Source organism: Cajanus cajan, chromosome 4, assembly GCF_000230855.2.
Source record: "Cajanus cajan strain Asha chromosome 4, NIPB_CcT2T_4, whole genome shotgun sequence".
Classification (NCBI taxonomy): Eukaryota; Viridiplantae; Streptophyta; class Magnoliopsida; order Fabales; family Fabaceae; genus Cajanus; species Cajanus cajan.
Genome location: NC_138520.1, coordinates 5,085,078 through 5,103,525, shown reverse-complemented (window position 1 = coordinate 5,103,525; position 18,448 = coordinate 5,085,078). Strand labels below are relative to the sequence as shown.

The window sequence follows — 18,448 nt, the reverse complement described above, 5'->3', positions numbered from 1 at the left end:
ATATTTTTTTAATAATTATATTATTAATATGTTTATTGATAATTAATTTTAGTTAAAAAAATTATTTTATTATTTATAATGAGATGTTTTCTTCCGATTATTTTTTATCAGAGGACAGTCAGGTACCATTCTACAATAATATAATTGATTGGTTTAAATAAAGCACCAAATTTAATCCGAATAACTTGGTTTAGCAGATTAGATGCCCGATAATCAGAATAACTTTCTTAAGTTTGATGTTTTAAGAGCATCTCTAATGAGATTGCTTATAAGCAATTCTCTATGCCATGTCACTATTAAATCAGTTATGACTCATTTTATGGGTTGTAAATTTAAGCAATTCATGGGTCAGAATTGATTTGATAGTGATGTGGTACAGAAATTGTTTATAATCAACTCCTATTCCATATGCTCTTAGTTTGTGATGTGACGTATATAAAAAATTAATGTTAAATATTTATTTAATTAGTCAAACAATAATGAGAATGATAGGTACCGTCACATTCACGTGGGATAAAGCTTTAAGCTTGTGTTGCCAACGAACGGAGGGGAAAAAACGAAAGAGAGAAAAAAAAAAAAAAAAAAAGAGGATGGCATCATCTGATTCCAGATCCTGTTGTGAGTATTGACTACGGAGCATGGGAACCCAAAAAATTGTGGCGGGGAGCTACTTATCCACGGCAGAAGCAGAAATCAGCAGAAAAACGCAAAAACGAGGCCCTAAAAGCAGTACGTCTTGGTCCACGTGGCGCACCATCATCATCTAAAGTCAGGAACCGCTCTTTCCCAAGTTCCAATCCGAACCCTTGCGTTTCTTTTTGGCCAGCCAGCCTGAGCCTCGTGAAAGGAAAAGGAAAAAGGAACGATAGATAGAATAGAATAGCCAATAGGTGGAGGTGGCAGTGGCAGTGGCAGTGGCAGTGGCAGTATGCTGAGGAAACGGGAATTAATTCCTCCCTCAACGCGAATTGATTGTTACCGTTATCTAATCCAAATTCCAGGGTAGGAATAATCCGTTACCGAGAGATGATAATTTGGCAAAAGCGGTAAATGCCGGTGAAGCTGCATTTCCAAGTCCTGATTGCATTCCCGCACTGGCATCTGATTCCATTTCCATCCCATTCACCATGTCCACCACGCCTATTTAATCGCTGCACGATGCGAATTCCCAAGAGGCACCTATCCTTTTCTCTCTCCAACTTCTCTCCTCAGCTCGCACCTCTTTTCTCTCCTCGCCTTCGCTTCGCTTCTGGAATCTGCGCCAAACGTCCTCGCTCACTCGCCAACGCCACGTCACCAGGTTCGTTCCTTTTTTTCTTTTCTTTTTCATCCTCTCTCCTCAAACGGATTTCTTGTGCTCTAAGCTTTTTCAATTTTATTTCTCGTCTTATTGCCTCGTTAAGCCATTCCTTTTCTCGACTTCTCTCGTTTCTTATATATAGATAGAGCTACCATCAGATACTAATTATGGATTCCAGGGAAATAATAGGTAGGACAAAAATTAGCTACACTTTCGTGTGTCATTTTCATGTCTTCTATCAGAATTCAACAAAACCTTTCTTGTTTGACTTGACATTGAATGAATATTTTTATTGATTCTGATCGGAGGACAACACGTATGAAACTGTATTAAAGTTTAATCCTATTAGATACTAGGAACTTAGAGGATTACTCTTCTGAATTCAGAAGTTAAATTTATAGGTGTTTCTTGGAGCCTAGCTTGGGGAATTCCTAGAGTTGGAACATAGCACTGTGCATTGTACGCTATAATTCTTTCACAAATCACAACCAAGGTAAGATGTCAGAATTATTTTTCAGGGAAGGGCTTATAGATACTCTCTATGTCTGTCTTTTACTTTTCTATCAAATTATTTTCTCCTAAGTTTTATTTGATATGTGTTGAATGGTGAGAGTATGTAAGGTTTTATGATTGGTTACTGCATCAAATGTCTCTGCACTTCATTTGTCAGAAAGGTTGAACCCTAAATTATCTGCATGAATTTGTTTGTTTGCGCAATTCACATGTAGCAATTTTATTGCAATCCTAAACCTGATTGTTTCCTTTTTCGTCTGAATGCTCATTTTTGAATGAGTTATTCTTGGTTAAGCATGTTCAGTGTTGAGAAAACCAGGAAGTAAATACATTCCTTTGTCTAGATTTTGGACACGTGTCTTGTTTTTTCCTGCTTTCTGGGGAATATTTAGAAAGTTATGGAAGTCGGTCAGTCAATCTAATTTTTACTGAAAATGGGCAACACACTAATTTTGTTATTATATTGCATGGTATTTACGTGTACCAAAGTGATTACTAACCATTTCCATTCTATTATTGTGTCTTGGATTAAATCTATCAGGAGCTAATCCGTTGCATTCTCAATATTCAATGGAGGGGAACCATGAAAGTGGTGTACATGATTCAGGATTGGTGGGTTTGCCTGGCGGTGATGACAGCAAACAGCCATGTGTATGGTCATCTCCTGAACATGGATTTAAAACTGAAATAGGCAAGCATATATTTTGTAATCGGTCACTGAATATGAAGAACATTGTTGCTGTGGGATTTGACATGGACTATACTCTGGCACAGTACAAGCCTGAAACTTTTGAATCTCTCGCTTATCGTGGCACAATTAAAAAGCTGGTTTATGATTTGGGATATCCTCGTGAGGTTTGTCCAATCAGTCTTATAGGATCTTTTTATCACAATTTGTCTTCTTTTTCATGCATTAGTCATGATTTAAGTGTCACGTGTAATAGTTTTTTTCCTCTGTTGATTTACCAAGTTCCTGTACGTTCACTTAGTTAAAGGATTTTATTCATTCACACTTTATTTATTTATTTATTTATTTATAATGACTCTTACATTCCTTTGTATTTGGCTAAAAATGTTTTTCTATTCTGCAGTTACTAAATTGGTGTTTTAACTGGAAGTACATGGTTAGGGGTTTGGTTCTTGACAAAAAAAGAGGCAACATACTGAAGGTGTAGACTGCATAGATGTTTTTTCATCACAGTTTTCACCATTTAAACAATATATTAGCAGATTGTATGGATTATTTTTTTTTCGTTTTGTCTGTTTGATTGTTCCCTTGAATGTATTTAGATGGATCGCCACAAGTATGTGAAAGTTGCCTATCATGGATTCAGAGAGTTATCAAAAGAAGAAAAAGTTGGGACCTATGGAAATACTTTAGTACGTGATTCTTTTGATGAACCAGACTATGCTCTAATCGATACACTATTTTCCCTCGCGGAGGCATACTTGTTTGCTCAACTGGTTGATTATAAGGATTGTAATCCTGGCAAGATTCAGGAGGGTGTTGAGTGAGTCATATTCTAGCTTGCATAATTTTTATATTTGAGAATTTTAAATACTTATTATTTATACATCAACTAAATACTAGGACATACGGAAAATTTGTTCATGCTAACACTAGGCAATCTTTGATAGTTTTTTGAAAGGAATTTAGTACGTTACTATCAATTTACTATTTATACACTACCTCCCAGACAGATTTGGATTCTTTGTGTTCGAACATATTAATTAGAACACTGTAAATAAAGTTGAATTCAGCTACATTTTACTAAGGCTTAGAAGTTTAAAGTAATTTGTTGCTAATGGAACAATATTTTCCCACTATTACCTTGTATATGAATCGTAGCAGGTGATACAAATGAATAATGCTATAATTTATATGAGGCCATTTTTTCAAATATTGTAAAAAACATAATTGGGTTTGAAAGAGTAGTGATCCATCTATTTGTTTAGAAGCCATCAAACAGCCAGTAAATACTACATTTGAGCACACCGTGATACATATATCCTTTATATATTGTCCTTCCAGTTATGCTCGCATGTACAAAGATGTTCGGGCTGCTGTTGATTTGTGCCACCGTGATGGAACATTGAAGCAAATGGTTGCTAAAGAACCAAAAAGGTATGGATATTAAATCACTATCAGTGAGAAATGGGCAAACAATTGTTTTCCTTTCAACAAGATATCAGACTTTTGATGTACTGTTTCTTTTTGAAGTCGTGTTCCTAAATTCATATATTGTCTTCCGACATTGTCATTTTTCTGTTGAATTTTATCTATCAGATATATTAATGAAGACTCCTCGATAGTGCCCATGCTTCGAATGATCAGAGACTCTGGACGTGCAACATTTTTAGTGACAAATAGGTAGTTATGATTTTACATAAACCAAGGGTAAACAGTTATCAGTAAATAATCAAACTTTCAAGTGTTCATTAATGATTGATGGAACAATGAATTTATGTTTTAAAGTCATTTTGGCATTTTTTTTAAACTAACACATAGTGCCAAGCGGTAAAGTTATGCTTTATGATACTTTGAGCATCTCCATCAGAGTTACTTGTGGGGATAGTTCCTAATAAGCACCAATGCTAAACTAGAATTGCCTATTGGAGGAGTTGCTTAATAAACTCTTGTATGGCACTAGGGGCTTGCTTGTATAAGCACCTACGCTAATTTTTGTTGCGGGCTTAACATTTTACTTATATAATAATAATAATAATAATAATAATAATAACAATAATAATAATAATAATAATAAAATATTTGGCAGCAATTAATATTGATAAAATATTAGAATGTGGGGTCACTTGTAGAAAAATATGGCCTAAACAAAAAGAAAAAGAAGAGTTTTGGGATGGATATGGCCTTAATGTGTTAAAATGTTTGAGCACAGTGACTTGCCATGCGTTGCAAGATAATATTAGGATTGAAAAGTATTTTAAATCTTATAGTAAATTGATTTGAAAGAAAATATTGCAAAAGGTTTTCTTGGAAAACACAAGTTTGTTTCCTTGTCTATGGACATTTTAGATAAGATTTTTCATACTTTGACGTGTGATTTGCAGTTTATGGGACTATACAAACATTGTCATGAATTTCCTCTGCGGATCCAGTATGGCAGATGACAGTAACAATTTTAGCTGGCTTCAGTACTTTGATGTTGTTATCACTGGCAGGTCATGTTCTTCTCTTAGCATGTGTACCTATTACCTCAGTACCTTGTTATATTTGTTTGGCTTTATTAATCTGCTTTGATGTGAGTGTTCCTCTATTATAATCCTTTGATTTGCATACTACATAAATAATGTTACAAGGAGTTAGGGGCCATGTTGATTTTGCATTGGTCCTTGTGCTGTTCATTGAGTAGCATTTGCAATTTGTTTTTCCTAGGGTACAATACATGTCTTTCTCTATTAAGTTGACACAACATGTATCACACATTTTATGAAATTGCTAATTTATAAGAAACATCCAAGCCTGCCTTAGTTGTGGCCTCAAGGGTGATTGCTTGGTCCCTCATCAACATAAATTTGACTTAAGTAGAACTTATAAGGTTTGGACACTCCTTACCTTACGTACCAATGTTGTGGGGTTGTGTTTAGCCCTAAGCCCAAATCTAGGATTTTTCAGTAGGAAAAGTTAAATTTAGGTTTTTTGCGGCATGTAATTTTATTAAAACTAGTATTTTACTCTATGTAATGTACAAGTTAAATATTTATTATATATTATTAAAATTTATAATAAATTATATGTACAAATAAATAATATGTTTGAATATATAAATCATGTTTAAAATTTTGTACAAATAGATATTTTTAAAGCTATAAATTATATTTTAGAATTATGATAAATAATTTATATTGTAGAATAATATTATTTTTATTTATTGATAATTTATTTTAAAAATGTTAAAATTTAATTCATAAATTATCATGATAAATAAAAACCGAATTAGATAAAAAGTTAAAAAAATTTCTAAAAACCTTTCATCGAAGAAAATTTCATAAAAATGCTCGTGCAAGATAGAAGTCTGTATTTAACATATAAGGATTTGATTTATAGATTATAGATTTCAATGCTAACTTGTTCAAATCCACTACCCTACAGTGCAAAGCCAGGATTTTTTCACGAGGAAAATCGTGCCAACTTATTTGAGGTTGTGCCTGAGACTGGAATGCTACTTAATACAGATAATGGCTCTCCTATGCCTCAGGTAAGCACAATCGCACAACATATTATCATTCGCTTAGGTAATGTATAAACAACTCTTTTTTTTATTTATTCAAAGGTGGGTAATACCTCAGCAAGGTTATTCATAGAGGCAAAGAATCATGCTTGTCCAGTTTTTCAGGTATAATCATTATCAAACATCAAATAAAAATCTTTTTAGTTGGGTTCATGCAAAACGATTTTTAAGTTAATGTTATTTTAATATTTGGTCTATATCTACTAATGAATGTTTTTTGACAACGAGTATTTCAGTATTAAGTAGTGATTATAAATATCTGTTGTAGGGAGGCAATGTTGCTCATCTGCATAAACTTCTTTCCATTGAATCAAGTTCGCAGGTAATATTTTATGACTTAAGATATTTGTAGCATACACAAATGGTGGTTAGCTGCGTCATTGTGTTTCTGGTTTAAAGATCTGATTATTTTAATATAGTTGTTGATTTAGGATTCCAGTACTTGAGGGTTGTCACTACATTGAAGTTTCTTGTAAAAATTTGAGTGCTTTATATGCAGGTTCTCTATGTTGGGGATCACATTTATGGAGATATACTACGCAGCAAAAAGGTTCTTGGTATATCATTAATCCTTTTACCATTCTGTTTAATGGATTTGTGCGTATTTATTTGATTTACCACTAAGTTTTGGTGATGTATGAGGTTATGATTGTACACTTGTAGTATAGGAAGTAATAACTGGAAATGTAATTGAGAAAATAGACATTGATGTCATTATTAATGATTCAGTAGGATGCTTGTTTATGTGTAGAAAACCTATGTTAACTCCTCCAGTCAAAATTACTTGCATTTGTGGATTTAAATTTGATTTTTATGCTATGTGCTCTATGAGCAGGATGGAGAACAATGCTTGTAATCCCAGAGCTTGAGAAGGAGGTAAAACTCCTCTGGGAATCTAGGATTACCCGCAAGGTGCTTATTTATTTATTTATTTATTTTTTTGTCTATGATTAGTTTTATTTTTTATGCTAAGGCTTTAATTCATTCATAAAAAAAGATAGAGAAAATTACTGGTTCAAGTCTTGTATAAAAGATTTTTTTGGGGACTTCTGGCATTTGCTGTTGGTGTATTTATGACATGATAATTTGCATTTGGGAAGATTTTTACACGAACTGTTTTGTGCAGGAACTTCAATTCTTGAGGAGTGAGCGTGATCGCATTGAGGATGAAATACATCATTTGAAGTGGTCTCTCAAGTTAGTATAACTCTATACCTCCTATATAGGTCCTTCCTTATTGTCTGTTTGCCTTCTATAGTGTAGTGCACTATTTTTCAGATTTAAGAATCCAGATGCTGATTCCAAGCAGAAGTTATCTTCAGAACTTGATAAATTGGAGGTTTGGCTTTTACAACCATTCCGATTTCATGAATGGAAGTCCAATTTCTGATTTTTTATTAGCGGGTTTTTTTGGCAGCTTGAAAGAGAGAGAGTGCGATTTAGTCATCAAGAAGCTCAGAGAAAATTACATCAAAGGGTAGAATGTTCATCTCTAGCGTTTTTCATTATCTTGAATTCCCTTTCTGGTCTTTTACAATTATAATAAATCCAATTTACGTTGTATTGACAATGTTGATCATTTGCAATAAATTATTGTAGTTTCACGAGCCATGGGGACAGCTTATGAAAACTGGTTATCAGAATTCTCGCTTTGCTCATCAGGTGAAATATGACTTTCTTTAATGGTTTGGATACGCCCCCCTATTCTCGAGTACAATAGGAAATGATACTTATATCTTTCTAATTAGAGTGGCTGTTATGGTGATTTACTAGTACTATTAAAATACATGGATGGATCCAAGGGGAGGCAAGTGGGGGCCTAGGCTTCCCTCTTTCTTGACTCTTTGAAAAACCACATTATGATAAAATTTATTTATTATAATAAAATATTTTACTTATCTTTTAATTTGTTTGAGATTAACTCTGTCTATTTCAACTGAGAGATTACTTTTAACTATGTAGGTGGTGAAAAATAAGTTTAAAAACTAGATGAAAGTTTACTTTTTTTTTACTAATTGTTTAATTTTTATATTGAGATTTTGATTGAAATTTGATATATATTTTATCTTCTGGTGAATTTTACGATTTAAGAAATGATGTCTATAAGTTAGATAGAGATATGTATTTAATGATTCTATATCCGTCCCTGTGAATCAAATAGGCATAGCAATCCTTGCAAAACACCGCCTTAACATATAAGAGCAACATGTAATACGCATGGCGGCGAGCATCTTAGTATTGCAATTTCTGGAAGAAACCTGTGAAAATGATAAATGTTTTATCTCCGTTAACCATGATATCAAAAGGATGTCACTGAATGAGAATTCTTTTGATGTACTTGCGTGATATGCATGGTGCAGGTTGAGAGATTTGCTTGCCTTTATACTAGCCAAGTATCTAACTTGGCCTTGTACTCACCAGACAAGTATTACAGGCCCAGTGAAGATTTCATGCAGCATGAATTTGGCATTTTGGCTTGTGAGACGCCAGACATTTAAGTTGAGAAATTTGGTTGTAGTTTGGGTTTGGAAAGTGAATTCTGTTCTGTCCCGTGTTCAATGTTCCTGGTTGTCATCTCCCTTCTCTGTTTTATTGGACTTAGCTCGGTTTAGAAATTCAAACTGCTCTATTATTTTGACCCCTTCCAAAAGCTCTATATGGTTTTTTAAACGTCTGCTACAAAGTGTAAATACTTATATACCTTATTATTTTAACATTTGCTACAGTGATTAAAAATTAAACAATATACTACTGTAGATGTTAGCGTTGTATTACTTGTTTAGTGTTTCATCGGGCACGTCACAAAAGTAATTGGTGCCACTACGCAGTTGGAGGAAATGCATTAATTGAGTTTTTTTTTTTCCCATTTAATTGTAAAATTTTGTCACGCTTACGATGGATATCAAATAATGTTTTGTATTAAACTAAGCCTAACATGTTTGCGTTTGGTTGGTGAGAGTGTTTCAAAAACAAATCAATTGTTTCTTAAATCGATATATTTTTAGACTTTAAATTTTGTGAATTTTTATATTTAGTGTGGATAATTTTTTTTTTCTTTTAGTTTATAAAAATTTCTTCTTATTAATATTTTGGTTCCTAATGTCAAGATTTTTTATTCATAAAGAAAAATTTTAGGGATTAAGATTAAATAAAATTTATTCAAAGACTAAAAATAAAATTTTTAAAAAATAAAAATAAAAATAAAAATATATTTAATCTGTTTGATAATTGAAGTGATAAAGTGGATCAATTTCTTTGATGCACTTTGATCTATCTAAATTCGATTAAGGGTGATGGGTTAACCTGTTGATGGAAAGAGAGTTGAAAAATATTACTGATTCTGTTTAGCTGTGATTGACAATCAGGTCTGTCAATAGATAAAAGGGTGAGTTATGTTCAACAAGAATGTTTTTGACTAATTTTCATTAAATACAATAATTTTTCTTAAACTTATATCTCTTTTAATTTGTCTTTATTTTTACTTTTAAGATAAATTTTAATTTTTAAAGTATTAATAATTAAAAAGAACCTTGTAGTCATAATATAAATTATTTATTATAAATTTAAAATATAATTTAAATATTTTAAAAATATATATTTATTATAAATAGTAGCTATATAAAATATAGATTTATCATATATGTTACACAAGTTAAAATATTTGTTAAATAAATCAACCTATTCTCATCTTATAAATATAATTAGCTTGACAAGTTAACAATTTAAGTCGGAGACATTGATGAATTGAATTATCTAATTTATTTTATTTTTTATTGGTTAAAACTTATTAAAAATTATGAAATTTGATAGGGTCTTACATTTTATATAATATTTTTTTTATATAATTTTAATAAATTTTAATCGATAATAATCTATGCTAATAATAAAGGGAATTACCTCATTTTTGTTACACATGTCTTTTACCTATTTTACCCTTAATAATTGTTAAAAAAAACTGCTATAAATATAAAAAAAATGTCATAAAATATGATTATTTTACCTATTTTTCACGGAGGCATTGATTGCCTTTCTTTTTCCTGGTATGCATAAAAGGAATTCATAACTCCGTAGACACGGCGTAGCGTAGCAGATCCTTTCCCATTTGGCCAATGAAGATCAATACTTATGAATCATTGTTTTAGAATATTTTAAGACAACACTAAAAAATAAGAACAAAACTGATGTAAACCATTTTTTTTTAATCTAAATCTTATCAGTCCCATTTCTCATTTGTTTTCTTTTGCTTTATTATTTTCATTGGGCAAATCGTGCACACTCTTCACGTATACAAGTCAAGTTAGTAAATAATATCTTCCTGGGATTATTGATACAGTTGAAATTATAGATATAGCTGGCGCGATATTAGTTAACCTTTTTGTTCCTCCCTCTATATTTCATTCCTGTCAATGCACAGGATTGGATTACATAATGAGATGGAACAAAAACAAAGTATTGCCATCACCCCATGACTTGTCATTTGACGGGAATATATAACAAAAGTGACATCCAATACTAAAATAGGTTCTACTGTGCTAGAATAATATAATTTATCTCATCTCTTATAACTGAATCTTTTATCGGAAAATCTCTAATGTCAAACTATCATCTCAGACCAGAATACAACAGCCTGGCAGAATTTGACCCCATGTGTTCTAATACCTTATGTGATTTGAAGTTACAAAAGGTGATTGGATATCAATCCGTTTTAGCTGAAAAAAGTAAAAAGAAAAAGCTGACTAAGGTAATTTATTTAATCAACCAAAGTTAAGACATATTCTATTCCTCAACAGATTCTATCGCAATTACTCAATAACATCCCCACTACCGTGAAAATTATGGGTATAAAGAATTAAAGATATCTGAAAGCTTTTCTATTTGCTGCGGAACATTTATACGTTTTTCTGCTTATTTTCTTTTGGTCCGAGACTATTAAATTTGGTTTCTAACAATGCTTTGTTTCCATTCATAAGTTATTTATTTATTCAATCTTACAAAATAGTTTATATGGTAAGAATTGTCTCTCTTTTACACTTTTTATTTCTCTTATCTTTAATTAATATGAGATTTAAATTTTTTCTAAATACATCTCTTTATGTTATGCATTATTAGGTTTTGTACATTATGGGTGATTTTTTTGAATAATCTAGAATAAGTGAATTTTTTTTTTAAATACACCTTTCACATCAATACTATTAGGATTGATGCATGTATAAATAATAAGTGATTCCTTTTAAATAAATTTATGATAATTTTGATATCATTTTAAATAAGTGGTTTGAAGTCTTACAAAAAATTTATAAGGAGAAGTTAACTCTCTTATTTTATAAGTTGATTTTGTATAGATGAATTAAGTTTATAATCCATATTTTAAGATAAGTTATAAAATTCGAATTGATTTTATTTGGTATATTTTTATTTTAATAATTGTCTAGGAATAAAATTTATTCAAATTTGATTAGATTTGAATATATATGATTTAATTTGCGCTTCAGACGTTGAAATTTTCTCATTGGTATCTTTATTATTTGGGTCATTTAAATTATTCTAAGTACGTAATAAAATATAAAATAAATTCAATTAATCTTCGATATATTCCAACACTTGATTTGTAAATTAACTTAAATATATATTCGAACTATTCAACATCCTGTTAAATCAATGTTAGAACATGTTCAACAAAGATTAGCTATATTTTATTAAATACTTTTAATTGTTTCAAAAAGTAAATGTCAAATAATTTTTATACTTTTTAATATTTAAACACTCTTAATTTTTTTTCTTAATTTAATTAACGCCGTATGGTTAATATATTATTATTATTATTATTAAGTTCTTGAATGATACATTCTTACTTACTGGTCCCAAGTTCATTGGTATAAAATCTTATCCATTATCTTAGCTCTCAGGTCTCAACCCTGTAATATATACTTATTTACGTACTCTAGTATTTTCCTTTTTGCTCCAAGACACTGTCACTGTCACCATTACTGGTGGAGTAGCTGAACGGAGCTGATGTCAAGTTAAATCAAACCAAATTAAATCCAGCATGGTGCCAAGTTAACGTTATCAAACACAGCATCGAACAGAACTAATGGGTCAGTATGGAATTTTTCTTTTGTGTTTTTCACTTTATGGCTTCTCTTGTCGATCGATAATATTCTTCCAAAAACTTTGTGACTGCGCAAAGAATTGATTGAAACTTGTTTGGAGTAGCAAATGCGGGCGTAACATCTATAATAAGAACAAGGGTATCCAGAATATAATAGACTTACGTGCTCATCAACTTGTGAAGAAGGGACCTCACGAAGAAAATTGAGAAGATATTGGTAAAGAAAGAACAATTGATGAGTGATTGGTTTATAGTGGAAAATAAACATGGATGATAAGGATTCCAAGTTTATTCAACTGATATCTCTCCGGATATATCCTCTCCTACTTCTATATGTCCAAGTTGAAGGGTCTGTTTCAACAAATGATCAGTACTGGAAAAGGCATATTGAAACGTGAAGCATGAATTCAAGATAGCAGATCTAGACAACAGTCTCTCTATAGTTACGTAATTTTCTCAATATCCTTATTCCCATGTATCGAATTCATATAGTACCAAATTCTTTAAAAGAAGTCTTATCTATAACTTATATATGGATATTCTTGTGTCGTTTAACCAAGTAATTAGAGTTTAAATCTTGATTCTTAAGATTGCAAAAAATTCAAACTCTTAAAATGTAAAAAATTCAAATTAGAAGAAAATATCTACTTATTTGATATTTGTTAAATTTTTAAGGAAGTTTAGTTTTTGTGTTCAAAGATAAACATTCTTGGATAATGAAAAAAAATATGAATATATCTTTTGATTTCTATTTTTTTATAGATAATTTTATTCTTTAATTGTTATTACAATTGTACCTTCTCTTCTCTGCATGATGCCAATTAAGACAAATTGAACAAATACATGAAAATATCTTAACTCTTAAGAATGTAAAAAATTTAAACTCTTAAAAATGTAGAAAATTCAAATTAAAAAAAAATCCACTTATTTAATATTTGTAAATTTTCAAGGAAGTTTAGTCTTTGTGTTTGAAGAGAAATACTCTTGGGTGATGGAAAAAAATATGAATATATTTTATTTCTATCTTTTTTAGACAATTTATTCTTTAATTGTTATTACAAATTGTAACCTCTATGCATAATGTCAATTAGGACAAATTAATCAGATACATGAACTTCTTCACACTCGGTTGTTTGAGGCTTGGAGACTACATATATACTCTTTGGACATATGTGAATCATATAGGTTACCTACCCATTTAACCAAAATATAGTTATAATGATTTAGCATCTCAATTATATATACAGTAACTAGGGTCATAGGTATTTATGTCATATTTTTTTGGAAAATATCTTAGAGAATATTAGATATTAATACACCCAGACACAACTATATATAACCCCCACCTATATATGGTTATCAAAAGGCATGCTATGGACAGTTACTAGGTCTTCTCCAGCGAGTTTTCCACAACCGAACACAAACCATTTAATTATTTTATTTCAGTTTCACATCAATTACATTGGTAAAAATCCACGCAGATTATATATGTAACAAATTCAATTCTAAAGAATAAAAAGCACGATCAGACAGATTTCAACTAATAATAATGTAAAAAGTAACTATGGTATCTTACATGAGTGTTGAAAGCTCAAAGCTCTATACTCTTAGTTCTCAGTTCTCACGGACTCGTGACGAAGGTGGGATAACGCACTGTGTTTTAGCATGAAAGATAGGAGGTTACACAGTGGAAACTTTTAGTGACTTATCAATAATTATTTCTAGATGCTAATTTATCTGTAGCATTAGCATATACTAGCAGCAGATGGTAGTTGAAAGGAATCAGGAATGTAATTTAATTAGTCTAGTTTGAGTTTGTCTAAACAATTTTTGTTTTTGGCTGGCTCAGAATTAGATCCAATACTGGCTATGTGGAACTTTTAGAGGGTGAGTCCCTTTGACTACACCTTTCAAAGCATCTAGGTTTTGGAATCTAAGCATGGATACCAATCCGTGGTTGGTTAGAAATCAATGCAGTGGCCCCCAATGCCAACTTGAATCGGTAGTGGAGTGATCATAAAGCTTCTGAAACAGACAGGGAAGCTCTTCAGAGATAAATTCGGCTCAGGATATGCGTGGATGATAAGGATTCTAAATGTATCAGCATCATCTATCCCCTTGCTATGGATCAAAAAAAGTTGAAATGTTTCTTGGTGGAGTTTTTTCTGTTTTGTTATTTTGAACAAGGTTAATCATCATCATGTATACCATTTCAACAAAAAACTAATCATCTTTAAGTTAATCTGCAATAAACATTGTTGGTGGCTCCAAGGATGAAATTGAGGGACCAATTTAAGTCATTTATGTGGTATACCATATTTTGTTCGAGCATGCATATCCATTCTTGTGAGAGTAAGAAAGTAGACACAAAAATTCTATTCCGGGTCACATAGCTTTATCCCTTTTCTTTTTCCTGTCGCTTTCATTCAATGTAAAATAAACCATATATTATGGATTCACTTTTGGTTGCTCACCTTGTAAGATAGTATATGAAGATTACATTATGTAAATGTAAAACAGATGTGGAAAGCGCCGTATGTAAGATTCACCTTGCAAAATTACTTAAAATCATATTTTCTAACAAACTCTTTTTAACACTTTCATTTGTCATTAAAGTAAGATGCATTTAAAAATAGTAAAACCTACACAACTTAAGAAGTTTAAGTCTATAAAAAGAAAATGTTAGGTAATTTGTAAGTATTTCTTTTCTTCCGGAGCAAGATTAACTTTAAGACAATGGAAACACATTGCTAGTCTTTTTTCTTTTTTGCTGCAATTGATAAACCAAATATTAGCCATGCTACATATACAGGTCTCTCCCACTGTGGCTCTGCAATATAACTGAAGAAAATTAAGATAAGCAAGGAACTAATGAACCAAGCAGGTAATATTATGATACTATATGTACACTATGCTGATGTAATTGGAATTGTATGTACATAAATCACAAATATATGTAGTATGACATTACCATAGCTTCATTTTTGATTGGAACTTCACTGAGTTACGAGGGAGTAAGATAATAAGAAGTGACAAAGCAATTTAGGCACTTAATTTGGTGCTTTGAGCAGAAGCTAGGAAGAGCAGGAGCGTTTCATAGAAGCTAGTCTCAACTCTAGCAACTTCACTGTTAAGTTTGTTTTTATGTTGTTATTGTTAGGTCACTTTACTTGAGCAAAATTCAGTGATGTATAAGATAAAACAGTAGTGTTTTTTGAGGCACAGGTACAGAGAGGAAACAGCTGAAAAGATAAAAAGCAGTTTTGTGGGTTGTGTCTGATGACTGATCTATGGCACTCTTAACGTGAAATCTTTAACAGCTGATTGTTCTGGACTAATATGCTGGACCCACCTGTCCTCTGTACCGTGCAAGTTTTCACATCTCCACAGCAGTTTGTGCATCACAAATCAAAATGCAGCACTCGAAGCACCATATTTTCATTGGCTTAACATATCTGTATCATAAACGTATATGATATTTTCATATTTTACTTTTATTACTTACATATGGGAGGTATCGGCACTCTTAAAATATGTATTTCGTTATTTATTATAAAACACAATTTAGAAAATATGATAATTTTTTTGATAAAATATTTTATAATTCTTATAAAATAATTTTATTTTTATGTTTCATTTCTATCAAAGATTGTGAGTATTTAAGTTTTTTGATATTAAATAATGTGAAGATAATTCGATAAATAAATGTTATCTCTTACCTTTTAAATTATCTGCCATTTATCAAATTTATTGGTACTAATATATAAATTTTAATATGGAATAATATTTTTACCAAGTAAAAAGAATAAAATTGATATATTATGATGAATTTATTCTATAAAATTAATAAAATAAATTAAAATAAATATTTATATTAATATATGTGATTGTGTTATAAGTGTCTTGTAATAAGGATAAAAAGAAGTATAAAAGTCTACTATAATTGCATATAACATCCATAATATAAAATATAAAAAAAGCATTGTCCTTTTAAGAAAAAAAAAATGAAAATCGTTCTTCTTACATATAATTTCAAGATAAGAATGAAATCAACTTAAAAAGAGAGAGATAGGAATGAAATAAAGTATTATTCTTATTTATTGACAATAAAAGTGATTTATAATTTTTATAATTTTATATTTTATTGTTCTTTTGGTATGAAAGAATAATTTAGCGAGACTGAGAGCGTTTAAAGAGAAAAATCTAGCATGTTCTAACCCTTGAACGAGATTATATACTCACATATCATGATCTGGAGACTTTTGAAGCTATCCGAAAAAAGTGCCGAGAATTGCGAAGTAACTCTTTCCATATTTTGGTAACCAATTTGTATATTTATAAGAAGGAATCATTTGTTAAATGTGGCAATGAGTTGAATGTCGGCATTGTCATCAATGTGACCTGTTGGACGTAGATCTGACTTCCACAATGAAGTGGCAAGTGCAGCGTCAGTCAACCTACCAAAAACTTTTATATGATTTTAGTATTGTTCTTCTATAACTATCAACATAATAAATATTTGTAATAAGTATCAATCAACACAGGTTACGAAACTGAAACTCTTAATTCTCGTTAGAGATGATCACATGTAGAAATGCATCTGACTTCTATCGATAGAGTGACGGCAGTGAATTGGAAGCTGTCAGTTCCCGGGTTTTTCGATCGAAAAAGCTTTATTCATTTACAAACATTTGTTTGGTGGGGTGGGGCGAAGAGCCATCACGTTCTGCATCCAAAAACCATGCCCCTGATGCAAAAACCTTAGCATAAGTTGGGACTAGTAACGTTTATTCATATGTGAAAAATCACACGCAAGATCTTTACATAACTATTTTGCCATTTGTCCGGTTTGTACCATCTCAACTCATACTTTATTACTTTACATCCCTACTTTAAGGCTATCCATTCCGGAACAGGGGTGGGGATAAGGAAACCGATGCATGAACACTGATGAATTTCCTTGAGGATCATATCATATCATATCATATCCTTCCTTCGACACGAAAACAGTGCCTTTTGTGAAATTCTGTCCAAATGTCACTGAAATTCAGTAAGGGCATGCATGTCATGTGCGTGGTTTTTGCTTACATTCTTAGAGGTTAATTAAGCCTTAAGCCAATTGAGAAAAAAGAGAACATGCAGAATTAGTAGAAAGTTAAAGAAAACCACGTCCGTATCTAGGAATTTCAGAACCTGTCCCACAGTTTTGTTCTGAAAGCATCAAGTAAACACTTTGTACCCCCCAACTAGTATATAAAGGGCACCCATGTTACATGTAAGTACCTCATCATCAAAGCTCTATTGTAAACACTGAATTTTCATTACAAGTGTTGGCACAATGGCCTCTAGCCAACAGGGTTGGACTCCGAAGCAGAACAAAAGATTTGAGAATGCCTTGGCCATCTTTGACCAGGACACCCCTGATAGGTGGCAGAAACTGGCTAGGGCCGTTGGAGGAAAAACGGTGGAGGAAGTGAAAAGGCATTACGAGAAGCTCGTTGAAGATGTCAAGAAGATTGAGGAAGGTCATGTGCCCCTCCCCAATTACAGAAATGTTGCAACTGTGGGAACTAGCACCAGGGGTTATTCTTACATGGATGAAGAAAGGTAATTTAATGAACCATTGTTTAGTTTATGTTTCATTCTTACCATATTGCTCCAATGTAGTATTGTGTTTGTGTCATTCTTTTTTCTTGCTTGATTCTGATTGTATTTATCATAATGCAGGATGAAGGCTCTGAGGCTGCAGTGAAGTACGATTTACCAATAATATGCTGTGGATGGCTGGATTAGTAACATATTATGTTTCATTTTCCTTCTTCCCACATGTATGTAAACCATAGTTCCTTGTGTTTTGTGTTTCTCTTCCTACATATCCAAAGATGAAATTATATATCCCAAAGAAGTGCCAACCCGTTAATTAATAGTAAAAAACATTCTCGTTGAATATCAATTTTTCTCAAGTTATTTGTTTCTCTCTTTCTTTCTCTTCCGATCCAAAAGATATTAATGACAGGGGATTTGCTATCCCAGAAGCGATGCCTGAGAAATTGGCTAGAAAAAAATGATCATTGACAACAACAAAAAAAAAAGTAAAAGAAAAAGAATCAATTTAAACGTAAAAGTAAAAAATGACAGACCATGTTCGAAAATCGAGACCAGAAGATTCTTATAAAAGGATGACGAAATCAACTAAGAAACTTTTGGAATGCTGAAGCTTCTGAATGGGGTGGAGTCGAGATATAGCTAATTTTAATTCGTAAACTGTTGGCA

At 31.5% G+C, this 18,448-nt stretch overlaps 2 protein-coding genes across 4 annotated transcripts; both read left to right on the top strand.

Moving 5' to 3' along the window:
• Positions 1-542: 542 nt before the first annotated feature.
• LOC109802919 (uncharacterized) lies at positions 543-8,837 on the top strand. 3 transcript variants are annotated; one of them, XM_020364334.3, is made up of 18 exons: positions 1,161-1,300; positions 1,702-1,793; positions 2,355-2,668; positions 2,905-2,982; positions 3,104-3,324; positions 3,846-3,938; positions 4,101-4,184; positions 4,886-4,996; positions 5,928-6,033; positions 6,109-6,171; positions 6,335-6,388; positions 6,566-6,623; positions 6,902-6,978; positions 7,193-7,263; positions 7,345-7,405; positions 7,484-7,543; positions 7,666-7,728; positions 8,427-8,837. In XM_020364334.3, the coding sequence occupies exons 3-18, from the start codon at positions 2,384-2,386 to the stop codon at positions 8,562-8,564; spliced, it is 1,623 nt and encodes a 540-aa protein (XP_020219923.1). In that variant the 5' UTR covers positions 1,161-1,300; positions 1,702-1,793; positions 2,355-2,383; the 3' UTR covers positions 8,565-8,837. The 3 variants fall into 3 exon arrangements, with proteins under 3 accessions (XP_082930095.1, XP_020219922.1, XP_020219923.1); XM_020364333.3 differs by lacking the exon at positions 1,702-1,793 and having other exon boundaries at positions 545-1,300; XM_083073969.1 differs by lacking the exons at positions 1,702-1,793; positions 4,101-4,184 and having other exon boundaries at positions 543-1,300.
• Positions 8,838-17,439: 8,602 nt separating this feature from the next.
• Positions 17,440-18,136, top strand: LOC109802990 (protein RADIALIS-like 4). Its single transcript, XM_020364434.3, has 2 exons — positions 17,440-17,782; positions 17,903-18,136. The coding sequence occupies exons 1-2, from the start codon at positions 17,514-17,516 to the stop codon at positions 17,925-17,927; spliced, it is 294 nt and encodes a 97-aa protein (XP_020220023.1). The 5' UTR covers positions 17,440-17,513; the 3' UTR covers positions 17,928-18,136.
• Positions 18,137-18,448: the final 312 nt, after the last annotated feature.